The sequence below is a fragment of the Cottoperca gobio genome, chromosome 16, assembly GCF_900634415.1.
Source record: "Cottoperca gobio chromosome 16, fCotGob3.1, whole genome shotgun sequence".
Classification (NCBI taxonomy): Eukaryota; Metazoa; Chordata; class Actinopteri; order Perciformes; family Bovichtidae; genus Cottoperca; species Cottoperca gobio.
The window spans coordinates 16,466,073-16,492,181 of NC_041370.1; the positions used below are offsets into that span (position 1 = coordinate 16,466,073).

The window sequence follows — 26,109 nt, forward strand, 5'->3', positions numbered from 1 at the left end:
AAATAATCTCACGATTTATTTGCTGTTGGGAACCAAAGGAGGAAATGTTATCATATGTTGAGGTTCACTTCCAGGATGCCGTGGCCAAGAAGGCTTTTCTTGATGTTGTAAAATGTCACTGCTGTCTCTTAGACTGGCACCAACACATCGTCTATGCTGTATGATGATACCAGGCAGAGAGAGAGAGTGGGAGTGAGGCCCGCTAATGGTTCTGTGGTTTCAGGGTGTGGTTCTGTCGGATCTTGGCTCAGCTAACTTAGTTTGGTCACTGTCTATACCCCTGACACGCAGAGCCAAGGCAGAGGATCAAAGATCAGTCAACGTGGTCCGATGCTGCGGACATCATAGGGAGTGGTGCCCGTTGACAGGCAGGGCATGAATGAACACACACACATAAAGACACACGTGGTGGAAATGTCCCTCCCTTGTCTGTGCTGCTCTGGACAGTGTCAAAAAGACCCTGGCCAGAAAATAAATCAGTAAAAGAATCTCTTGGGATAACATTGGTTTTAATGAGCGGGGAGACTTTGTTGATGAACAGGGATTTTTTTTAAGTTACGTAGCGCTGGGTCAGCTTCCAACTGTAGGTAGTAAGTGAGTTAACCAGGCATGCTAATGTTTGCAGCTTACTTTAGAGCAGCAGAACACATTCCTTACACTTTTACTTTTATATTTTTGGTTTTAAAAAGCTAGAAAAAGACACCACCTTCTAATGTTTTTATATATGTATGTATATATTTTACTACAGCCCCATGCCGAGCGATTCAACAAATCAAAGGCTTGACAGGCTTGCCATAACAGGTTTGGTATAATTGGACAATCAATGTTCGGCAGGAGCAAACGATCAATTATCCGACATGTGGTATGAAATAATTAAATATATTACCTCCGGTAATTGCTTATAAATTCCTTTGTACTGTGCAGTTTTCCTGTCTGCATTTTTTAGCCAAGGCATAACACATAGTACAACCTAAACAGCTCTGAGCCTCTATCAGGCCTACCTCTGCACAGATAGAGCAGAAGAGTTATAATATATTGCTCCCAATGACTAACAAGAGAATTTATCTCAAGACTTTTGACAGCTGCTGTTGAGGCGTCAATTCCTCTGTGCCTCTATTCTGAGTATTCCCCCGTACACTCTCAGCAATGGGCTGACATATCAGCCAGATTCTTGCAAATGAAGTGGATACTGCTGACAAGCTGTGCCTTGATTTACGAGCAGAGAATGGTTTAGCTGAGATACTGACCTCATCTTGGTCACTGTTGCATGTGGATGTCCAGAAAAATTTGGTTGTTGTGTGTCCAAGTGTGACTTTGTCCCCTGCTTGTAAAACTGTTTTGTTTTGCTGTGGCCTAGTCATGCCTTTTAAAATATTTTAAGGAGTATCATTATTTCTCCATTAAAAGGCCATTTCGGATACAGGCACAATAAGGCCTTGTTGCATCTTTGCTCCTGCACATCAGAGCCTTTGAGGAACATTTTTTATTACAGCAATTGCTAAATGCATGGAATGTAATATAATATAGTTATTTCCAATGTTTGAGAAGCAATAAAATACAAAATGACTAGGAGAGAAAGAGAGACAAACAGAAAGAGCGAAGAACTGTCAAACTTTGAGATTCTATGGTGCAGGTTTTGTTGTATTTGCAATAAAGTTTATGTCCGTGCTCGTCGGCATATAAAGTACACATAAAATAGCATATACAGGATACATGCAGTCATTGTGTATGATACTGTTGTTGCTGCCATCATGTTGCTAAGAGCAGAATGACTGGCCATCAGCATATACACACACACGCACACGCACAGGGCAGAGCAGGAGAGGAGAGGAACAGTGGTGGTGTATGGTTACTACAAAGTTCACTCCCACCCAAACTCTCTCACCCTTTCATCAAGACTCCCAACAAATGGCTTTCTCTACTACACCACCAAACTCACCAAATAAATTCAGCAGTCCAAAGTTTAAAACTACAATAAAATCTATGACAGTAACACTGATGCACACATTTCCAAAAGTATATTCATCTTCAATCACCATGATTTTCTTTCAAATCTCCCCTCTTGCATGATGAAGTCATCTCTTCCCATATCTGCAGTGGTGGTGTCCCAACACCTGCTGAAAAAAACCCAGTGTTATGCAGGGCACCAATATTATGTAATCAGCACTGAAATCATGGAATCCCAGTTACCATTTATCTCATGTTTTATAGTCACCAGCAGCTGTTCCAAATGGGGATTTTTCCTCTTCATAGAAGTGTCAGTGCCTTCTTTTTCCTTCTTGCTCATTTTGTGTGTCTCCGTTTTGGAACAGGTACCCTAGGAAAATCCTTGCATGATAACCACAGAGCTGTCTCGTATTCACTGACATAAAGTTGAGATCGTGTTGACAGAAAATATATAAAGCCATCCCAAAAGGAGGCCATGTCCATCCAGAGCTTTGTTAGGTCAGACATTAAAAGTAATAATGCCATGATTGTGGTTCATCATGTCATCATGTGTACTAATGTGCTGTATATTATGTAATCATTCCTGCTTTAATTTCACTGTTATTTTCAAGAAACGCTGGTACTGTGAGCACAGCTGCCAGCTTTACAGATTATTCCCACCCAGGCTAAAAACATCTGCACTCATGGAGTTGTCAGGCACTTTGGATAAAAGAGATCACCAAATGTTTTGTTAGGATGGCTACCACTGTACTCCACCTACAATCTACATAATTAACTGTTGGGTTGTACTCGGGTCATTTCTGTTACCAAGGATTCTTTTTCAAAACAACACCTCTTTTTAGTTTCTTGGTAATGTAGAATTAGAGCTCAGTGAAGAAAACACATTTTAACTCAGAGAAAGCTTCGCCACTGACTGTCAACTGACGAGATGACATAAGTGCGGTAAAATGTTAGTTCATGTAAATACATAAGGTTGATGGTGAGATGATAAATAAATCCAAAATCATAGTCACAGTAACTAACAAATTCTCAGTACAAGCAGCAGATAGAGTCAGTCACATGATAACAGGTAACAAAATAATAAAAATGGAAGATAAAAAGATGCTTAAAAAATGTTTTAATGTAAAGCTGTACCACAAAAATAATCAAAACACATCTGTTTTTTTTATGTATTCATGCTTCTTCTTTTTTAAAGTGCATCAATTAGACCTTTTTGACAACTGACATTTCGACCTGTCAAATACAGGTGTAACTAACACTTTGAATTGCTGCATTACATTGAGCCGTCGTTAGTGTTATTTGTAACACCTGTGTTTTAACCTGCTACGACAAGTCAACATTTCTGCTGTGAAAAAGTTATGTGAATCTCATTCATTTAGGAACAATAAAGAAACAAGAGCACTCTGATGCTTCTCATGGAAAGACAATATTGAGTCAGGAAAAAGACTTGCTTTAGTTTGAGCAGCGCTAACTTGCATTTTTTACTTACTGTACACAACGAAACCAATAAGAAACCAAGAAATGTACTTCTCTCAAATCTAGTTCTTTCTGTAATTAGTTTCCCCCGTGTCGTTATTGATAAATATGCAATCAATTTACCGGTACTCGTCTAGGGGTGCATGACATTTTTTCGGCCTCCAAAGAGGTCATGACAGAAAAGGTTGGGAACCACTGGGTTACAGTAAGTTCAGTAAAGGCTAATATTTCAGCATACAATATGTCATATAGAGTATGTATACTGTAATAACTTATTTTATGCACTCTAAAAAACGTCAGCATACTGACTCGTCGAATGGTTTCAACTAGGCTTGTCAATTATACATTTGTAAAAATCAGATAACACAAAGGGACATATTACTGTATACATATATGTATGTGAACCAAATTCATGTAGTGTATTATGTTTCTATGCCACGCTTACAGTGGAAAATTGAATTAGGTTCCTATTGGTAAATGGATCGTAGTGGAGTCAAACATTTCAGGAGAGGGCATACATCATGGAAGACGGGAAACTCTTGCTCACAGTGTTTGTGGCTTTATACAGAAAGGCCTAACAATTCATGCTTTATCTGCACATTTACAGTTTCACACTGTCATTATCTGGTAGCCACAAACAGTGACTGTTTCACTTCCATATGTTTCAGTCAGTACTTAACTGCTTACTCATCTCTCAGGATACTCTAGGTACAACAGATGCTTCATTTTCCCTCGACCTCTACACACACACACACACCACTTCTCTGCTAGGGACTCGTCCTCTCTCTGTCCCCTTTACCCCTCCTGAGTTTCCGTCTGTCCCACTGTCTAACTTTGTCCCCCCCTGTGTGTCTCACTCACACACAGAAGCATAGGTTAAGCCTCTGAGGTCAGTTGTGAGACCTTTCTGACCAACCTCTCACCCATCCACACACACACACACACACACACAACACACACACACACACACACACACACACACACACACACACACACACACACACACACACACACACACACACACACACACACACACACTGAACAGAGCCAGAGCAGAGCTTGGTTGTAAGAGCAGTGCCATTACCTGGATGGCTTCAGGCTCAGCTGCAAACATGACCCTAATGGCCTGGACACTTTGATGTGGCATCTTTTTTTCTTTTTTCTCTGTGTCCTGTCCCATCTTATCCTACCACACACACACACACACACACACACACACACACACACACACACACACACACACACACACACACACACACACACACACACACACTCTTTGTGCTCCGGTCCCAGTACTTCCAATCTCTCAGCAGGGATTTGTGGGGCTGTGGCTTTGTGACAAACATACACACTGTCTCCTTGTCTGTCTGTTTCTTTTCTGTCTGTCGGTCCACCTATAAATAACCTAGATGTCGATGCTCCTCTCTGATATTTCTTCTTTCCAGCTTTCTTTTTTCTCTCTCTTACCTTCTTTCTCTCACACTCCACCACTTACAAAATTACACACACTACCCCTATCAGCATTTACTCACTAATGGATTTGTGTGTTTACACTGAGTTGAGGAAGCAGTGATAATGGTGGCTGTAAAGTAGTCTCACAACTGTTAGCACTCCTCTCCTATCTCCTTCAGTATCTACAGCTGGGGCTGCTTAGGTGTGCCTGTGTGCAGCGCATGTGTGTTTACTTATGTGTGTGTGTGTGTGTGTGTGTGTGTGTGTGTGTGGGTGTGCGTGTGCGTGTGCGCGTGGAACTATGGGAAGAAGACACTCGCAGAGCTACTTTGCTCTAAACATGTATTTTATTCAGTGAGATTTTGAGTATCTGAGAACAATATATATAAATATGTGGAGCTATTTAGGAACTGATTATTAAACAACTGTAAAATAATCTATGACCGTAAAATGCAAGATTCTCCAACTGATTTTTTCAAGGCTATGAAGGAACTTTTAGGGAAAGCAATGATAACATATACCCACAATAAAACGTTGACGTTGACACGTTGACAGTTTGATTTAGATTTTTTTCTCTTTTTTGCACATTTCTTTTATTACTAAAATACTAAATTAATACTGACTACTCCATTACCTAAATGTATTGCACGTTATCAGTAGCTGTTATTATTGCATCTTCTCAGTTAGAGGTACATTTTATTTCATTATTATCATCAATTTGCGAATTCTCAGTGGGTTCAATAACTATTAAGCTTTGTTACAACATATTATGGCAAACATCTAAATGTTAACATTAAAAGCAACAAAGATCTCATGTTACAGCAGAACATTTGCACAATATTAATATTAGATAATCTATCTTTTTCCTGTTGTTTGCAGCCTAAACCTCCAGGCTTTATTTCCATGCTTTTATATTCTGATTACAGATATTTGCAATGTGTGGTATTATATGCAGAACTCATATTTCATATTAAACACTCATAACATCCATATACAAGAGTTACAGTGTTGCTGTAAAGTTTGGGTTTCTGATGATCACAGTAATTTGTGTATCCTACCATATTAGAGTTCCATTTCATGGTTTAATCAACCAGAACGGATTCCAGTCGTACCTATGTGAAACGTCTGGTATAGCATAGAACATTTTTGTTGAACTAAACTGAAACATATTGTCCTCCTATGTGCATATGTTTCTTTCACTTAGCATCTGGACAAGTTTTTCAAAGTGCATCCCAGTGAGCGGAGACAAAACATGTGCTGGACCGACCAAAGAATGCATGCTAGACTAGACAAGCTATCTGTGGTCATCAGTCCATCTCTGCAGGCCATACTATTCTGAGGCCCTGCAGTTATTTCATTTTGCTGTGTGTGCACCCAGCAAGTTGGACTGAACGGGCATTACATCATGGAAATAAGTCTCCGATGCCCACTCACATTTAGAGCATGATATCATTCTCTCTCACAGTGTAGACATTCACTGATATAAGCAGAGAAACACCCACACACTGACAAACACATGCACAGTGGCACGGCCATAAACACTGGTCAGAAGTTATTTAATGCCTCCTGTGAGTAGCTAGACAGCATCTTTTAGACCACAGAGGCTATGTGACACTCTGTCCACAGGACATCTGATCCCCTGTGCTTCTGTCCAGAGAGTGTGATGCTTACTCATCCTCCAACATCCCCCACTTACATAAAACCGTCAAGGCAAAGATCACAAGGTGCTCTATAACTTGATATGGCATCAATCAGTATATAATACCAATGGCCCTGCTAGTGGTGTCACTGAGGTGATAAATCCACGGTATAAGTGAATGCTCTTCAGTATTAATTAAAGCTCTAATATATCAACTTTATCATCTACTGCATTAAAACATTCGTCGTCAGATGACCGTTTTAGTTTTCTGTGCAGAAACTGAAATCCGAGATGTAACTAAGTGATGTCAGGCAGCTATAATAAGATTTCATTAAAGGTCCAGTTTGCAGGATTTGGGAGCGTCTTGTATAGTATTTATAATAATGTTTTCATCAGTGTATAATCACCTGAAACTAAGAATTGTTGTTTTTGTTAGCTTAGAGTTACTTTTTCTAAAGTAACCCAGAACGGACAAACCAAACACTGGCTCTAGACGGGGCCTTTCACATTTTACCCTAAGACCACACAGGTTCTCCGACACACTTGAAAGGGAGGGGTGAGCAGAGAGGTATTCAGTTGGTTGCAATCTGCAACCTCATCGCTAGATGCCACTAAATCCTACTCACTGGACCTTTAAGTATGATGTCATACTGCACTAAGCAGGTACATTATCAAACATAATAAACCCATTATATCAGCTAACCACCACAAGCGTGTACGCTAAGTCATATATATCCTGTGCCATTTAAGTATTGAAATATTCATGGAGAAATACAGATTTAGAAGTAGGTGTATTGGATATCCTCTCTCTTGAAGCCAACAATGCAAGCATAATGTGTCCAAATATGTCTCGGCTTTAGAAAGACACAACGTGGCTCTAAAGATTGCTGTGACTTTAGTTGGTCGACTCGTCTGCTTCCATTTATTTATGTATTCAATAACACCACGAGGATTCAGCTTCTATTTATCATGATTATAATTATCATGTCAGCAAGTTAAATATGTTACATGTATGTGTTGATCACTTGGTTAAATATTTAAAGAAATAGACATTTTCATCTCTACATTGCTCTGCTCCGCCCCTCAAGTCATCGTTTCATGATAGTGTGTGTCTCTTGCTCCTGACAAGCCTTACCATATTTGAAACCAGATGGAATTTCTCCATTATTTATTTAGATTCAATAGTGCATGTATAATGCCCTTAAGAGCTAAACTCTTCTCATCCTCCTTATACAACATTCCAAGCAAGTGATGCACCAAATTACCACAAATAAAGTTTAGACTGTTAATATATACAACGCTACGTGCTGACAGCGATTTTTTTGGGGTTGTTTGGGGTAGATCTTAGGAGGCTGGGTGGGTACATTGGGATGAAAGTTAGCGAGAGGTTGACAGAGTGTGTGATGAGGGATTGAGCTGCCTGCACCTTGAGTTTGGGGTCACTTGAGATAGATGCAATGAAGCTTTGAGGAAGAGAGAAGGAAGAGGAGGCTCTGGGATTAGACGACTTAGACATGTGGTCTGCCTGGGTGCCACAGTGTTGAAAAATAACATAAACTAAACTGTCCTCATCAGGGTGAGAGGATTGTGTGTCTCAGATGAATCAATATGAAGGATGCTTTATATTTATCTTGAAAAAGCCAAGTTTTTGTAATTGCCAACATGCGTATTTGTTAGGTGTGTGCAGTGCAAATGGAGGTAATTATGAAAGAAATATGTGGTGATGTTTAGTTTTAGTGGTGATGAGGGCTGAGTTAAGGCAAGGAGGGGATTTAAAACTGTGCAGTGGGGTTTAAGTTACAGTTTAAAAGCCTGGTGTTTTGGCTGTTCTGACTCGCTCTAAATCTAGTCAACCATTACAATGTCTAACACCTTAAAGAGTTCGGGCTGCAATGCGATCTATGAAGACTGGTGTTTAGTCACAGAGATGGATACGCCTTTTTTTCATCTTTATATTTATCACCACATTATTGGTATTTCTTTGTGGGTGTTTTATTACTGAAAATGAGTTAAGAGCTACAGTATTTAAAGGAAAACTTCACCCCCAAAACGACCATTTGTATATTAATTACCCACCCCGTGTTACTTTGAATTCTTGAAGAAAACGTTGTTCTCCTCGCATGCCTCTAGGTGAATGAAGAATCTAAAAACGGAGCAAAGTGGAGTTTAACAACAGCAAAACTATATCAAAACATCTGTGTACAAACTCTCAAACTATTTGTGCAGTATAATCCAAGTGTCATTCATCCAGTCGTATGCTCACTGCCTCCCAAACACATGCATTTTTGCGAAAACCTTACTGTTTAATACAATTTGAGCGCGCCTGTGCAAGCATGGGAACCTGAGTTAATGCAGAGTTGTTTTAAATAGACGATAGGAAATATGACTGGATAAATCAGACTTGGATTATACTGCATGAGTTGTGTAGCAGTTGGAAAACTGATGTTTTGTTATAGTTTTGCTGTTGTTGAACGCAGCCCCCATCTACTTCAATTCATCCCGACTTTGCTCCATTTTTTGGGAATGATATACAAAAGGTCATTTTGTGGGTGAAGTATTCCTTTAAGCTCTTGTTACACATAAATTCTGGGTTTTACAGTCCCTTCTATTTTATCTCTGGAGAGGAATAAGCTGCAAAGGCAGCTGCACAAGAGAAGTGACTTAGATAGAACACAGGGCGTCTGCTACAATCACTATCAATGTACAGTTATCGTGTCATTTGTGAATTCCTGCAGGCCTGTCTGAATAAGTGATTGAGGGGCTGTGCATGTAGACTCAGCGGGTTTGTGTTGTGTTGTCGCAGCTGGTCTGTAGGAGAGTGGGGGGTGTGCAGTCGGAGCTGCGGAGGAGGGGAGCAGACGCGGCAGGTCCAGTGTGTCCAGAGAAGCAGCCAGACCAACGTAGATGCCCTGGCCGACTCTCACTGTGCCCAGCCCGCCCCAGCCAGGAGGCAAGGCTGCAACACACACAGCTGTCCACCAGCTTGGACCGCCGGGCCATGGTCACAGGTGAGCATGTGTGAAAGTGATCTGCCACCGTCGTGTAAGAAGGAGAATTGTCAACGCAAAACTGCTGTAGTAGCAACAACGCTTTCATCCACAGCAGAAACAAACACTGACCTTTCATTCTAAAGAGCTCTACACACTAGACTTGATGGCTTCACCACATTTTTTGACAGTGATCTCAGTGGCTTTAAACTATGAATGTGTCCACTGAGACCTCCAAAGTTTTGTTCTCTGTCCAATTCCTATGCATTGTGTGTGGTGACTTGTTTCATTGTTAAACTTTTTTTGAACTTCCATTTCATCCAAATATTCTTAACTAGCTGCCACAAATGGTGTCCAGTTTACTTCCTCTCTGGTTCTCTGTGATGTAGTGAGTCACAGCCCCCCTGTTTTTTGGATGTATTGAAACACTTTCAAGATTTTGATTTAGGCCGTGCCATAAGATGTGTGCATATGATCAGAATGAATATTGGGGGAATTGTTGGACTACCTCAAAGGAAGTATTAAATAATTAAAGCACAATAGGTTTCTGTGTGGGGAATGTGAATATATGGTTGCCATGCTGAAATGCTTTCTGTGCAAAGTTGGCTCGTTAAGATATTTGGCCTGTGACCTTATTGTTCTATGCTAAAGTCATTTATTAGCTACATCATGTGAAGTATTCATTCATTTTGACAAATCTTTATATTTATTAGCTTAAAAGCATTTAAGGACGTCAGATTTGATCATTATCATGTTTCTATTTACTTGGCAGTGTTCACGTAAGTGTGGCAGCGGCTTGAAGAAGAGGACGGTGCTGTGCACGAGCACCAACCCAAGTGCCCGGACACGCACGATAGCAGACAGTTTGTGCGCGGGCTTGTCGAAACCCGCCAGTCAAGAAACCTGTTTCCTCAAACGCTGCCAGAAACAACGCAAAGTCCAGTGGTTTGTCTCCACATGGCAAGAGGTGATTCAAGTTCACTTATAAAGACTTGTGAAAAAATATGAAACTAAACTAAATACAGCATTAGCAATACTGTAAAATAATATTTATTTTTAGCTAATGTAAATATGCTCTCTCTACATTTCTTCTCTTTTCCTTTCCTCCTTTGATCATCCAGTGTTCAGTAACATGTGGTCGTGGCTATCAGGCACGCTTCATCAAGTGTGCAGAGAAGGTGTGTATTACATGTGTAGTTATGTTCACTCAAATATAGCAAACTGTTTATTAATAAATTAATAACTTGAAACATTAATTGTGACAAATCACTGCTTTAAATTCTCAAATCCTGATTTGCTACAATTTAGTTTTTTTCTTTACTGTTGTGTCTATGAAGGACATACAGTGCTATAGATTCTGTTTTCTTGAGGGTGTCATGTTGCACAATGTAATCTTTTGGCTTCCATGAATATTGTTGGTTTCCATATTACAGGACACTGCAGGAAAATATAGAGAGCTTTCTGCCAAGAAGTGCCACCATGTCCCCAAGCCCACAGTAGAGCTCCAGAGGCCCTGCATCCTGGCAGAGTGCCCCGTCCGCACTACTCCACCAATCCACCGATGGAGCACGCATCATCGCACACATCCACCTCAACCCCTCCCTCAACCTCCACCTCCAGCAGAATGGCAATCATCTCCTTGGTCTCAGGTACGTTAACTTAGCAGAATTATGTAAGGTTTTTTGATGTATGCAGAGTGTCTGCTTTGTTAATGGTTACATTTTAAGCTCATTAACACTTGGGGATTGGCAAGAAAGGGGGAATTGAATGTGTTATAACATGGTTCATGACATTTATTGTATCCACGATCAAGGTTTCTTTGTACTCTACAGTGCACAGTGACATGTGGAGGAGGAGTGCAGGCCAGGACGGTACAATGTCTGGTCCAAGGGAAGCCCTCTCCTGGCTGTGCCCTCCATCTGAAACCCTCAATGTCCCAGGCCTGCAACACCAACTTCTGCCCACAACCTGAGAAGAAAGGTACTGAATCTCTAATATCATTTAGTAGGCTAGAACTTAGATGCTTGTATACAAACTCTTATCATTTGTAGTCTGAACAGAGATATTTTTTAAAATACCCTGTCGGAATTAAAACAAGCTTTAATACTTTTTTTCTTTTTACTTTTTCTCCCCAGACGTTGTGTGTCGGGATTACTTCAACTGGTGCTACCTGGTGCCCCAGCATGGAGTCTGCAACCACAAGTTCTATGGCAAACAGTGCTGTCAATCCTGTTCAAATTCAAACCTATAATCACACAGAGTGACTCTGTCTGCGACGCAGGCAGATTGGTAGTTAGATAGGCAAAGACTATATTTGATGTCCATGCTTGAAAAGACAGTGTTTTTGCTTTAAGCGTGTGGCGAGCACTGAAAAACAACTGACACTTCAATGGAAGTGCAAGAGAGTTGTGGTGCCCTTTCTTCTCTCTGTGATGCCGGACATCTGGATACAAGAACTTGATTCACTACACAGGAATGTGATCAGGACAGTACAAATAAAGGAGGAGGAACTAGCAGAATAGGAATCCTGATTAAAGCGATTGACACAAGAAACTGAAGCTTTGTTTATATACTGTATGTAACTAAAGAGAAGCGTATCCAGGACACCCAACATCTCCATGTCAACCAAAGGCCAATGATGGCAGGTCAACAGAGAAAAACTGTTGACGGTTTCAGGCACTGCTACGCAACATGTGATACGCCCTGGTCTGCACTGCAATTCTTGATCTGGAAACTGGAAATCTGGGGTCTGATAATGAAAAGGGATGATTCAAAGAAGCAAGTCAGAAAACATAATTTTACTCTACGGCTGGATAGAAAACAGATTAGAATAATCAAAGTGTGCTTCCTCAATAGCTGGACAATAACAGGAAGCTTTGTGTTGTCATGTAAAAGAAAAAAGGAAAGAACAAAATGAAATACATAAGAGCTATTCTGAGATGGGTCAGGGCTGTGTGAACTGACATTCATACTCAGCGGTGCTACAACGATGTCTTCTGTCACCAAATCAATGTGAAATCCTCAAGTTTCAGGAAAGAACAGATGACTTGTGTGACCCATGTACAGTATTGTTTGTTTTATTTATTGGCTTTACAATACAGCGTTGCTGGAAGACTGTATTAATAAGCAGTATAAATGTGTCATTTTATTACTCTACCCTAAGCCCATTACCTTTATATTTTGTATTATGTTTCATAGTATGTCATGCTGACAAACTGCACCTTTTTTATTCAAAAAATGTATTTAACTTTTGAAGAAAAAAAAAGAAAAAGCCCAAGTCAGCAACATTGATTAGTGATCATCCAGTGGATCTTTATTAATGGCAAAATGTATGAACATGCTGTTTGAAAAGTCACTGCAACATTTCTCCAATACATTGTCCTACATTATTACACAAGTCATGTATTGCATGCATTGATATTGCGCAAACATAATGCATCACATGTTAGTTATGGTTAAAAGCACTGATAGAAAGGTGATGGCTATTTCAATGTGATTTTTTTTACAATGTAAAGGAAATAAAAATAAACAAATGTGTGTCATGTCAGCAATTCCACTGTGGCACGAGTCCTGATTTCATTCTTTTCAGCTGTCAGTTTGAGTGAATTTGATCTTACCAAGGTGGTATGAAACTTTAAATACATTCTTGCAAAGCTGGAAAAGGCTCAGGAAGCGAATTTGATCCCTTCAGTCATACTTTTTTTTGGCAAAAGTCTTCAACTGTCAGGATTCAGGATATTGTCATCATGCCCTGACAAAGGATTTGTCTTTCAACAAACTAAGCAAGAAACTGCATTCGAGAACTGTTCCACCACAGTGAAGAAAAGTGCAGTTTTGAAGTTGTGTTTCTGTCCATCAGATGAATTTAAGTCCAATGTTCACTCACCTCTTAGCTCTGGTTTTGGTCTTTACCATGAGAGAAATATCTTGCGGTTTACCAGCTAAATGCTCCACTATGTTCACCATCTAGTGTCTAACTTTGTCATGGGCAGGACACATACAGACATTTCTTTTCTAGCACTATTGAGGACAACTGGTGTGGCTTGAAACAAACAAAGAAAGGAAGAATCAAAACCGTAACGTTGCGAGCAGTAAAACCAAAACAAAGTCCTTTGTCTGCAATGGAGTGCAGGCTAAACAGGAATACCATTGAAATTAGCCATTTCAACACCTATGACATCTTGTGTCTGAGCTTGACTCTTTGGTCATTTCTCAACAAGTCAAGTAGACACAGATGCCCAAAACTAAGTCACCATTGTCATAATCCTCGGGGCAATCCCCTTCAGAGAGAGAGAGAGAGTGAGGGAGAAGAGGGAGAGAGGGAGAGAGGGAGAAATAGAGTAGAAAGAAAAGAGGGAGCAGGGAGGGCATTTATGTGTTTGGTGCTGTCATAGCAAAATGCTGTGAGAAAGAGAGGGAGTGAGCCAGAGGGAGAGGTGGGTAAAGAGAGAAAAAGGGGGTTTCCTTCATGTCAACTCCCTCTGTAGTTGATTTATAGTTGGTCAGCTGTGGGCGCAGTTTTACTCCGCTGTAGACGCTGTAACACTGAACAACTGTAGGCCACGGTAGCATTGGGTTTCTTCTTCTGCAAGAAAGAGATGCAGAATAGTTTTATTAATTAATGCCAGATTGCTAACAAAAACAACACCACAAACACACAGAGTCAGATAACACAAACCCTCCAAGTTTCTGGAATGCACTGTCATCAGCAACGTTGCACCCTGTCAAGTTAAATCTCAATCTTCTGTACAAAAGATGAGACGAGAAAAAAGACACCAATATCAAACATTTGTGTTCAAAATGTTTAAATAATTTAACTGAACCTTAACCTCACTATTGTGCCAACAATAAATATGAATTAGTGGGACAGAATAAACACTTTTTCTCTATAAAATAATGAATGAATGATATGTTATACAGTTTGTCTGGAGTTCAAAATGTTCTCCAGCTGTCTGGGTTTCTTTCTGCTATGTGCATTTCTGGTGCATTAGAAACTTTAAACTGCTGTAGGTGTGAATGCAGGAGTGCATGCGTTTTTGAGCCCTGTGACAGACTGATGACCAGTTTTTGTATTACTCTTCAAAGATGAATCTCTTATTTCAGTAATTAGGCTATCAAAAACAATAATTTATTGCTTTAGTGATTGACTTATACTTTGACTTTCTTTAGACAGCATTTTTTTCCACCTCACTCTGTATTATTGGCTACAACAAGAAATGGATTAAGAGGATGAAGAATTTGTTTATACAAAGATAGTAATCAGAAGAAGGCTTCCTGTAGATAACAAAGGGTGATCGAGACAAATCTGGCAACATCCAAAGTGTTACCTAACATGTCAGGTAACATAAGAGGTTATCTGTCAGAGAGAGACAGGAAGAGAGAAAGCATGCCTAACACTCCCCTTTCCACTTTAAAGAAACTATGCTATCTCTGACTGCATCTGTTTGGGAAGATTTGGCTCTTTAGCCTTGAGGCTACACTCTGAAGGTTCACCTGAAGTTACAGGGTTATTATCTTTCCATCAGGATGCACCTAAAATCCCAGCACCTTTAGTTGTTTCCTCTAAGCTATTAGAGTCATCAGGCTGGAGACGATTGATTTATTGTGAAAGTTCTTTTTTAAGGCATGACCAAATGTGCTTCACAGTGTCAATTTGTCAGTTTGTCTAATGGTAATCAAGTTATTTTAGACAAGGCCCACTGAGTAGTTGTGGTGTGTGTGTGTGTGTGTGTGTGTGTGTGTGTGTGTGTGTGTGTGTGTGAGAAAGAGAGAGAGAGAGAGAGAGAGAGAGAGAGAGAGAGAGAGAGAGAGAGAGAGAGAGAGAGAGAGATATTGGGAGCACTGTTATCTGTACAATAGTACCCTCTGCTGACTGTATACATATTTAAACAATGCACACATTACAGCAAAACAATATGTGAAATACTTGCTAGACTCCATTACAAAAGCTGGTCACACAATACCGGTTCATTAAGAGTGTACCACTGGTACTTGGTTGAAATAGGTTAATAAACCAAACGATAGTAATAAGCTCCTTCGAGTTACAAAAAGTCAGTTCCCTGACCGGGAATCGAACCCGGGCCGCGGCGGTGAGAGCGCCGAATCCTAACCACTAGACCACCAGGGACTGTTGTAATGAAATGGAAAATCCATTTCAATTTGTTTATCTCCCTTAAGTATACTATGCCTCCTCTTTACAGTGTTGCCCAAAAACATAAAATAGATTATCGGACTGTAAATTAGAGAGCATCTTTGCTATGAGTACACAGTGTAAACTAGAGGGGTATACTGCCCCTACTGGCCGGAAGGCTGGCGCACGATGCGCTGTATTTGTATCAGCAGTTAATTTGCCATTATGAACTGCCTGAAGCAAAATCAAAATGTCTGGAAACATCATATTTGACCGACAAAAAACATTTAATATACAATTGAACACATGTCTTAGTCATATTCAATTGAATCCACACCAGCATTTGAAAGTGATTACAACGCAGCAAGAAATACAACATTTTAGGTTAACCGGCATTTCATCAAGCTTCCCCTTTGGGGTCCTGACTTGGGTCCTTGATCAACGTGCGAGACGCGAAAATGTGAAGTTTATTTTGAACCTGTCTTGAATTTGTGTCACCGGGACATGTTCTTGTATTTATATATTATTTAAAAACGGCTGTGAGGGGTTTTGGTAGAACCTGTCTTACCATGATGCCGAGGGACAGTCAGTCCAAAACGGCAACAATCGCCGCGGACGCGACGGTTGGAAACTGTCAAAACTGCTCTGTTTTGCACCAGGTCAGACAGAAAAGTACATTCAAAAGTTGTGTTTCGTCTTTGTTGACTAAACATAAACTGTCTTTGACGGTTGTGACGCGAGTCGTTAGTTTTTATTTTATCATCTCAAGTGTACGTTGTTTGTAATTATGAATCTCCCTGTTTGTTTTTGTTGTGTTTCTTCCCGTCTCTTATTACAGAGCCTGACCGAATATGTGTCGTCATTTCTGGCTCTGAAACAGAAGATAACGGTTTCGGAGTGAGTTATACATCTGTTTTAATTTCCATGGTGACACGTCTCATCATAAATGCATTTAAGTTAGTAACAGTGACATTAAGTTGGACGCTAGAAATACTTCGTCGTTTGAAATAGTTATCAATAATCAGGAAACAAACACATAGATTTCAAAGGAGCCCAGGGCAGGTAACTTTATCAGGTGTAAACTAGCTAAATGTATTTACTATCATTTTGGTGTACTAGCTAATTATTAATTTGTTCCCTAACGTTTATTAACGTATCTGCTCTCAATGGGAATTCGACTTGGTGTATTCACTTAACATATTTAAGTTTTAACTTTCTAATTATCTTATTTTAGATTTTTTTTAAAGCATATTCACACATCAATATCATACCTTTGTGTACCTGTAGCTTACAGTTACTCAACCTAGCCAACTAGCCTAACGTTGGTTGTCTGTTTGCGATTGTCTGTTATGTTTTAAATTGAAAGCTTCAGAAGCCCCACATATGTAGTGTGTGAATATATGTATGATATATGGAGATGTTAAAGTTTTGTTCTACTCTCAACATCCATTTTCATTATGGCATGAATGAAAAAATCTGATCACTTTGTTTGCAGTCTCTGAATGACTCAATGAACTGTGTCCATATCGAGTGATTAACAAAGGAAATTGACATTGAAAAAAAGTGTGACTAGTAGTGCTGAGTCACTTAAAGAATCTCAATAACTATTTTCCTGTGTAGTTAATAAGGAAGAAATGCACACAGCATGTATGTTCTTTCATGTTGCATGCAACTGGATTTAACACATTCCTGTTCTTAACATGTTTTATGCAGTGACGCAATCAGGGCTTCAACAACAGCTGGAAGAGCTGCAGATTAGATTTGTTACTCTGGAGAAAAAGACGGCAGATTATGAATCTGTGCAAGCAGAACTTGAGGAAAAGAAGGTATGCTCTTTCTCTGTCGATTCTCATTTAAAGGGTATTCCTTATGATGGTGTCTTAATATTGGTGCTACAACATAAAATTTGCCCAACTCTGAATAAGTTTTCCTCAAGCTTTTTTGTTTGTTTTTTCTGCCATCATGCTGATAGTCACACTGTGTTTATCTGTTTATAGATCGCTCTTAAAACCTATGCGCAGATGTCTAAAGAGATGGAAAAGTTTAAGCAGCAAAACATCAAGACGATGGCAGAGTAAGAGATAATTATGTCATGATTATGACAGATAAAGATATGATTATGGTATTGTCTTTGTGGTAAAATGTTAACTATACTTGTTCATATCCCTCAGTAATAAGAAGCTTGAAGACCAGCTAAAGGATGTGAAAGGTACTTAGTAGTCACATGCTGTAATTTATACCAATGAACATACATAAAAACTTACATAACAATGTGTTAAATGCACCCCTGATTTTTTGGTAAATTGACTTCCAACCTCTTAGAACTGACAGAAACACAGTCACTTGAAAATTCCCAGCTGAAGAGGGAAAAGGCCGTGGTAGAAAATGATTTGCTGAAAACGCAGGTAAGCTAAAAGTGCCAAAACACACTTGAGTCATTGGACTTTGCTGTAATCTCATAACTGACGATGAATGAGCTTTATATACACTATACTCTAAATGTAGCTCAGGAAACTTTATAAGCCTTTTAACTTTAAAATGTTACTTTTTCAGACATCTTTGAAGAAATCTCAGGCACAAGCAGATCAAGTTGAAAAATTGATACAAGAGAATGCCAAGACAACAAGCATGTAAGAACTTGCTTTACAGATTTGTTTTCAGAAATTGGACATTAATGAGTGTCATGTCTTTCTCTCTCCTGTTGTGTCTTTTTGTGTTATTTGTTATGAAACTTTTATGAACTTTTTGTTTGTGAAAAAATCATTTAAAAACAAATTATGCATAAAAATCCTATGTTGTTTTCTAATCAACAGAAACGACAACCTTGGAAATAAAGTTAGAGTGCTCGAAGGTTGGTATTAAAAATTGGATTTTACACGACATGAAGAAGGATGTCTTGAATCTGTGTTTACATGACATTGCTTGTTTTGTTTCAGCTATACTTATTTTTTTGTCCTTATTTCAGACTTAGTTTGCAAACAGAATCATCAAATATCACAACTGACCAAAGAGGAGATCCTGCTAGAGAGAAATATTCATGACCTCCAGGTGCAGTAATGACCTTTTTATAAACAGAAAATTGGTGGAAGTATTTTTCAACAATATTTATTTGTGTGTGTGATTGCAATTAATTTGCAGGTGAGACTGATGAAACTGGAAAGAGAAAGGTGTAAAGGTAAACAAGTTACAGCTTTATTTACCAACACAGTGTTACAATGAATGCTTATCTTTGCTGTGGTCAGGTCTTGGTTAGTTTTATAGTAAACAAAAAAAAAAGCAAAAGATTCTTCCAAATGACTAAAGGTCTTTTATTTGTATTTTATGTTAACAAAACCCCTAATATAAAGGAAGTTAATTTGATCTATGAAACGGAATTAACTTTTTCTGAATTAAGTTTTTAATTCAAATGTAAGCAATTTCTGAATTGAATTTCTTCTTGACAGAATATAGGAGCACATCAACTCAAGCAAGTACACCTGAAGAGCCTAAAGTTGACAAAGGTATGCAGTCATCTTCACTTATTATTTATTACATTATTTTGAGGAGATTATCACATGCTTTCATTGAATGACTTGCTTTGGCTTTATTACTTTTGCTGCAAGTGATTGTTTGTGTCTGTTTTTCAGAAAAGTTCCAGATGCTGCTAAAGAGTCTGTGGGCATGTGTGGAGCCTCAGCAAGCAGCACTCTGCAAACCTGTTACTTGACCAAACCTTACCTGGTGAGGCATCATTAAGCTGACTAATTACTGACATACCTCAACAAGTGTCCTCACTTTTGGATAGTTCTGTTTTTTCAGTTGTGTTTGTATCTATTTCACTGTTTTATGCATTTATAGAAATCCTCTCCTTTTACTCTTGTAATTTCAGAGTCCAGGTCAAAGCAGGTTTTGCTCTCCTCCCCTCAAAAAAGACTGCACTCTTCTCTGAGTAACAAGTCCCAGTCTGCTTTTCACAAGATCAGTGAATCCCACAGTAACCCTATGCAAACAAAAGGTACTTTTACGCAGTTAAGACCCTCTCCTCTTAGGCAGAAAGCCATCAAGCAGCAAGCATCTCCGCAGTCCAGTACCAAGAAGCAAACAGACTCTCCCAAAAAGAGCAAGCGATTGTCCAACAAGCACAAAACTAAGGAGTCATCCACTAACTTGAGCAGCTCTGAAGTATCTTTTGGGGAGATACTGGCATTGTTCAAACCAATGCTTCCCTGCATTTCACCACTTCCAGATTTGGTGGAAATTCAGGTAAGTTTCACAAAAGGGTTTTTTAATTACCGTCTAATATGCAGTTCCCCCTGTTTTTATTTAAGAAAGTGCAAATTGCTGTGTTGAAATCTCTTTAGATATAAAATGCAAGAATTGTTATTTTAATCACAATAAATGAACAAGCTATTTAAAAGGAAGTCACAGAAGATAAAATGTAAAACCACAACTCAGATATTCCTTGTTTGTGAATACACATGTGATATACAGTACCAGTCAAAGGTTTGGACACACCTTCTCATTCACATTGAATGTATACAAGTTCAAAAGTTACATATTTTTAGTAAAGCACTAGCTTTTGCTAGTATAGCTCTTGTAATGTAATTCCAAAGCAGTCAACAAAGCACTGGCATTTTCTTGTCTTCTGATTAGCCTGGTCCTTCTCAAAATGCCATGGTGGTTGTATCTTATTGCATATTCCATCCATGTTTTCTTCTTTTCTGTCTTTCAGGACACAGAGATGGAATTGATGGAGACCACTGATGGGGAAAAGGAGAACCATCCCCAAATCTCTGAAGCTACTGTTCCTCATCAACAAGAAGAGTCCATCACAACATCTGTAACAAACCACTGTTCAACATCTTCCGAGCTACCAACAGAGGAGAAGGTAGACTTGCCAGTGGTCACGACACAGGAAGTGGAACACATTTCCAATGAAAATAACTCCAAAGACTTGGGACAAAATGAGTTGAGTGGCATTACTGAAATGAAAGTGAAAAGCAGCACACATGGTGAGGAAATGCAGACTGAGCCGGAGCCAGCAGCTGTGCATTTAGTATCAGCATCCTCTTCTTCCACATCAGCCATAACTGTTCTGGTTGAGGTTGTCTCGCTAACTACTGAAAGTCAAGAGCCAGCCTGCAGTGTAAATCCCAGTAGCAGTACCAATAGCATCTCTCAAAGTGAAAACGCTTTAGGTGAGGCAAAGGAAGATCAGTCAGAGGCTGCTATAAAGACGGATGCCGACACAAGCCCTATTGATGTTACTAATGCTAAAACAGTCACTCCTGAGAGTGGAGAGTCCCCCAGATGGAGGGATACAACTGTAATTTCTGAAGAAAGGGGAGATGTACAGCTAGTAACTGCCTCAGTTACATGCTCAACATTTGTTGACCCTGTCAGAGACGCTGAGGTTACAAATACAGAAAATGGTTCAGAAATGGGAAAAAGTCCTCAGGACTCCTGTGGTCTGGGTCAGGGCAGTCCAGAAGCCACCCTCTTTAAACCCCAGGAGAATAAAGGCTGTCTTGACAAGGAAGCAGACGTGCCAGACATTAACCCCTGTCCGTCAAGCTGCAGTGACGGCATCAGTAGTGTCTCAAATGAAAATGTTGAAGAGAGACTTGAAAGTGATGCATCTATAAAACCTCTTGAGGAGGGAGATGGGAATGAAGCACAAGGAACTGGAGGAGTCGATGTAGCAGCTTCTCCCTCAGAGTCAAATGGTGAGAATAGACCTCCGTCTCCTCACAAGTCTCCACTGTTGAAGATGGCAGATGAAGAGTCCCACGCTGACCAGGAATCTGGTCAAGCAAATGTTGCAAGCCCATCAAAAAAGGAAGTGGACATAGAGACATTGAACAGTGAAATTGTAGCAGATCAAAGCCTTTCCCTTTCAGACTCACAAGAGACTGTTAACTATGAATCTATGAAAGAAAATATACATTCTGTCAGCAGGTATTTGAGTCCTTCATGTCTGTTGCCCACCTTAGAATCGCAGCCTTTGGGAACATACGGTGTATATAATGACGGTGTAAAGGTTGAACACAGTTCAACAAACAAAGAAACTCTAGCCCTTTGCGACAGCGTGGACGCAAGTAACCATAAAGTGAGCAGATATAATTTGCGCACTGTTAAGTCTACTACGTCATTAAAGAGTGCTGGTGCCACAAATGAAAGTATTTTGAAAGTTCTTGAAAAACAAAGCCCACATGTCAGAGAGGAAGAACTTAGTCCAGTGGCAGTTTCAACTACAGCTCAGTCACCAGGATGCATTGGTCAAGTTCGCTCTGCAATGGGCCCTCCACTTCCTCGTCTCCTAACCCCCCTGAAAACACCTCCAAAGGCGGGCAAATCAATCAATCCAAGGCAGGCTATTGGGAAACTCTCATTCCCCTCGCCCATGGATAGATCGGCTTCACCTACCACTCCTGTCCAGGCGCACTTGACACCCAACAGCGAGCAGCTGAGATCCTCGTCTCTAAACAGTCCACTTCCTCCAAACGGAGTCCCCTCCTCACCACTTCAGTTCGGCTCTGCCACTCCAAAACATGCCGTGCCGGTCCCAGGTCGCCTTCCCTTGGTGGCAATGAATTCCTCCCCAGCGTCTTCCTCCAGTCCATCTCAGGAAAACTCCATGAGGATCCTTGACACCATGTACCCAGAACTCTCTGCCCACGCCCGAACTCTGAGCATTCTCCGAGGTAATGTCGGTCTCAGCATGTGTTCATCGGAGAGTGGAACATTGCCTACAACAACAAGTCAGATCTCTTGCTTTAAAACGATTAATTCCACTTCAACGGCCTTCACCAAGACCGAGATGAGAAGAGAAAAAAGACAGGCAATCAGTTTGCCTCAACCTAAAAGCAGCAAATGTCTCAGGCTAGATGACTGCTCTCCTACTGTCAATTGCAAGCCGGTGCCTTCCACCTCCTCGAACGGTGGAGAGGAGGCCACCTCACCACAGACTCTGAGGCGCGACCTGTGCAAACTTCAGACAACCTCTCACTCCATGGAAGGTGGAGAACCTGCAGAGCAAAATCTTATAATTAACTTTTTAAAGAAGGTTGAAAACCAGTGTTTTGATCTATTGCCTGTGATCCAGAGCCACCTGTATGTTGGTAACCTGCCCAAAAAGCCTGTCTTGAGAGACGAGGAGAAGGAGGTTATCACTGACATTTGCCAAAGCAGCTCAGTGAGTATACTGCTTTATTCAGCTTATGTGTTAATTGTGTATTTTTTCACTCACTTTGCATTGCTTTTCCAAAAAAGTAACTGTATATTCTTGAGAGAAACTAGGATTCTCAGGTGATAACTGTGAGGTTATTTGGTACACTCCTGATTTTGAATGTCATAACTCTAACTGTATCAAAGAAAGGAGATCTTAACAGGCTTATATTATTGTATTGCTACAACACTTTTTGCTAAAAAATAAATGTACCGGTATGTTTACAGAATTGGCTCTTTCACATTTGTACTTTAGTTGTAAATTGTAAGGCCATACATCAGCAGCTAGTCTTTGTATGAAGGGAGTAAAAATGTGAATGTAAAGACAACGGTTCAAATGAAGCCAGCATGAGCCTTCTCCTGACAAAAGAATGAATAATTATTTGTAAAGACGACGCCTGACTATAGCTCATAAGATGTGTTGTTTTCAAAAGGTCTGTGAAATTAACTTCTGTGCATGTATCTCTTTTCAATTTTCAGCTTGAGGCAAACGATATGATTGTGGCCATCCTGAACAAGCTGAAAGAGGAGAAAAGCAATCTCAGCAGAAACTACATGCAGGCCCTCTGTAGAGTCCACACGGGGATCTGTAGACAGACAAGAGAGTGGGAGAAGGCTCACATCCTGGCCCACAGCCTTCTCACAGAAGGTTGGTAATTGGTGTCATACTGTATTTCTTAATGCCCTCATACACACTTGATGCACCCACACAGGTATTTTAACTGGTTGTGGCTAAACAAGCCTTTTCTCTCAAATGTGAAGACTTGTCTTTAATGCACCTAGATGTGTATTTATTTGACACTTTTTCTTTCTTACTGTGTCTTCCCTACTGCAGATTTCCCAGACTCTGCTAAGCTGATTTTGTTCATGGTGACAACATGGCCCAATGTTCTCTCACACAAAAGTTCTCTGTGCCAGGCAATACATACGGTTGCCAAACTAAAAGCAGAAGAAAACCTCCTCGGCTGCCTTTCAGCATTCCTTGGTTGGGAGAAGGTGAAGTATTTGTAGAGATGGGGTTCTACGTTTGTCATGCTGCATATGTTGTTTAATCAAATCTTGCCCGTCTGATGTATATCCTTTGACTGTCAAAGGGAGTGACTGGTAGAAACATTGTCATTTTCTTAATTTCATTTCAATAATAGAGACTTTTGGGGGCATTTTTGTCTTTATACACGGTTTGGTTTTTAACCTTAGTTTATTCGGTGCATTGTCTTTATCACAACATCTTTTCTTTCCCATTTGTATCCCTCTAAAACCTAATCTCCCTATATCGCTGCAGAGTCCTCCCTGTGACATTGACGAGCTGATCTCCAGAACACTGTCTGATATTCAGTCAGGGTCAAGCCTGTCTTTCACTAAACACGGTCGGTACGGGCATGACCTGGGGACAGAGGCTTGGCAGCTCGTCTTAACACTGCAACTCCTTTGTACACACAAGAAGTGGAAGTGGACCTATGATCATTTATTGGGGTATGCTATTTATTCTGACTTGAATCTACAGTGCTTAAGGATGTAATGGAATCCATAGTTGTCTTACAAACTAAATTTTAATAATATGGTGAATGAATGACCCGTTTTTGTAAGCGAGCATCCGGTGAAACCCCAAGCTAATCTTTTCATTTGGCTTTGACAGCAAGGAGTTGTGGCCATTAATGAACAGTTGGGTGACACAGCCCAGAGATCAACAAGCTCCCGTCTCTGATGTGACTGTCGCCACTGTACTCAGACTCATAGGTCAGTTGTGTTGATGTATATGGGTGTTAACCATAACCTTAAGTGATGTGCACATTTGAATAATCACCAAAGGACAATTTCATTGTCTTTTTGTTTTAAATAGGACGCCTTGGTCAGCTGGGAATCAAAGAAAGGAGTTCTTCCTCTGTGGTAACAGTCGCTAACGTCATCAACACGTTTGGAAGGCATGGACAGACTGAGGGTATGAATTATGAGACATCTTGGTGAATAACAGAATGATTCAGTTTGGCTGTAACTAATTTCAACCTCTATTGTTTGCTGAGAGGGCTGTCAAATTCATTTTTTAATTGATCATGATTTTTAATACACAAATCTGATGTTCTTCCTTTGTCATATGTTGTCACACAAATATGTACCTGTGTGTTTTCCAGCAGATTCCAGTATGTGTATATCACCTTGGCATTTTAAAGTATATGTTTGTATTTATTTGTCATAATTGTGGCAAATAAACATATAATAATAATAAATAATGCTCTGATGTCCTGAAGATGTGAAAAAAGGCCATCCAGCTGATTTATTTCCATTAAGAAGTATTTTTCTTTCTTTTTTAAGATTTATTTTTCGGGTTTTTTGCCTTTTTTATTGATAGTACAGAAGAGCTAGTCAGAAAATGGGGAGAGGCAAGGGGGACGACATGCAGCAAAGGGCCACGGGTCGGATTTAAACCCAGGCCGCTGCTTTAAGGACTCAGCCTTAGTACATGATCTCCACCTCCATCAAGAATTCTAACCTCATCATGTCTTCTTTCCCCAGGTGTGCCATGGGAGGTCCAGTTAGCAGCCATCTACTGCATCTACGACTTGTCTCCCTGCAACCCCAAACAAGCCCTGGAAGCTCTGGGAGGATGGAGAGGAGAAACGTCTCAGAGCGTCCCTCCTGCTGTTACAAGCTGCATTAACCAGTTAGCGTCTGTCTGCAGACAGATCAAGAGCTGACAGAAGTGTGCATGCTGTACAAATTCACATAAATATGCATGTTAGTCTGTACCTATAAGACAGGGTGAAACTAAATCCCACTATGCACCTCAAATGTTATTTTAACTGTCTAGCAGCTTATGATAGTGCTGTTTTACCATATGGGCGAATGAATAATCACAAATTGGTTTGGTGCTATTCCTAATACAGGGAGGTTCATTGTAAATCTTTAAATTTGAAATATGCTGCCAAAGACGGTTTTCATTTTTTCATTTTTGTATGTGCACTTCTACTTTAAAAAGTAATACATTTAAATGTATTAATGTAATATTCTTCAATTGTTATTGTTACAGACATGTAGAATGTGGTTTCCCTAGTCTTTTTCAAAAGACCACACCCTGTAATAAATGTACTGGAATTTTCTTTCGCTGTATTCAGGTAATGCTCTAAAATATTGTAAAATATGTACATGTGTTCTGGTTTAACTGTGGCACTGCTTTTATATGTTTCTTCATGCATGTGCTTGTAAATATGAGGAATCAATGGTTGTATGAATGAAAAATAAGATTGCCACAGTGAATGTTTTGTACAGTTTAAAGT

At 39.9% G+C, this 26,109-nt stretch overlaps 2 protein-coding genes and 1 non-coding gene across 3 annotated transcripts in view; 2 read left to right on the forward strand and 1 right to left on the reverse strand.

The window, feature by feature from the left end:
• Positions 1-11,752, forward strand: part of adamts16 (ADAM metallopeptidase with thrombospondin type 1 motif, 16) — a 50,668-nt gene extending 38,916 nt beyond the window's left edge. Inside the window, exons 19-24 of the mRNA XM_029451984.1 lie at positions 9,318-9,522; positions 10,274-10,468; positions 10,623-10,679; positions 10,935-11,150; positions 11,334-11,481; positions 11,637-11,752. Of these exons, the coding sequence (XP_029307844.1) occupies positions 9,318-9,522; positions 10,274-10,468; positions 10,623-10,679; positions 10,935-11,150; positions 11,334-11,481; positions 11,637-11,752 (937 nt within the window). The remainder of the gene's footprint in view (positions 1-9,317; positions 9,523-10,273; positions 10,469-10,622; positions 10,680-10,934; positions 11,151-11,333; positions 11,482-11,636) is intronic.
• A 3,804-nt stretch (positions 11,753-15,556) lies between these two features.
• On the reverse strand, positions 15,557-15,628 carry trnae-cuc (transfer RNA glutamic acid (anticodon CUC)). The gene has a single exon. It is a non-coding gene; the product is annotated as a tRNA-Glu (tRNA).
• Positions 15,629-16,033: 405 nt separating this feature from the next.
• Positions 16,034-25,999, forward strand: ice1 (KIAA0947-like (H. sapiens)). Its single transcript, XM_029451199.1, has 21 exons — positions 16,034-16,290; positions 16,470-16,528; positions 17,175-17,194; positions 17,345-17,457; positions 17,629-17,705; positions 17,803-17,840; positions 17,954-18,036; positions 18,185-18,261; positions 18,445-18,482; positions 18,597-18,679; positions 18,770-18,806; positions 19,075-19,131; positions 19,258-19,328; positions 19,469-19,873; positions 20,343-22,805; positions 23,318-23,486; positions 23,673-23,833; positions 24,120-24,310; positions 24,474-24,574; positions 24,678-24,776; positions 25,349-25,999. Exons 1-21 carry the CDS (start codon positions 16,201-16,203, stop codon positions 25,528-25,530), a joined length of 4,614 nt encoding a protein of 1,537 aa, XP_029307059.1. The 5' UTR covers positions 16,034-16,200; the 3' UTR covers positions 25,531-25,999.
• The last annotated feature ends 110 nt before the right edge of the window (positions 26,000-26,109 follow it).

What these genes read in the sequence shown, in the direction of transcription:
- ice1 (XM_029451199.1), top strand. Translation starts at nt 16,201, where the DNA reads ATGATGCCGAGGGACAGTCAGTCCAAAACGGCAACAATCGCCGCGGAC. An exon ending in CAGAACTTGAGGAAAAGAAG is followed by an intron (nt 17,458 to 17,628) that starts GTATGCTCTTTC and finishes ATCTGTTTATAG; the next exon opens with ATCGCTCTTAAAACCTATGC. An exon ending in AAGCAGCACTCTGCAAACCT is followed by an intron (nt 19,329 to 19,468) that starts GTTACTTGACCA and finishes ATGCATTTATAG; the next exon opens with AAATCCTCTCCTTTTACTCT.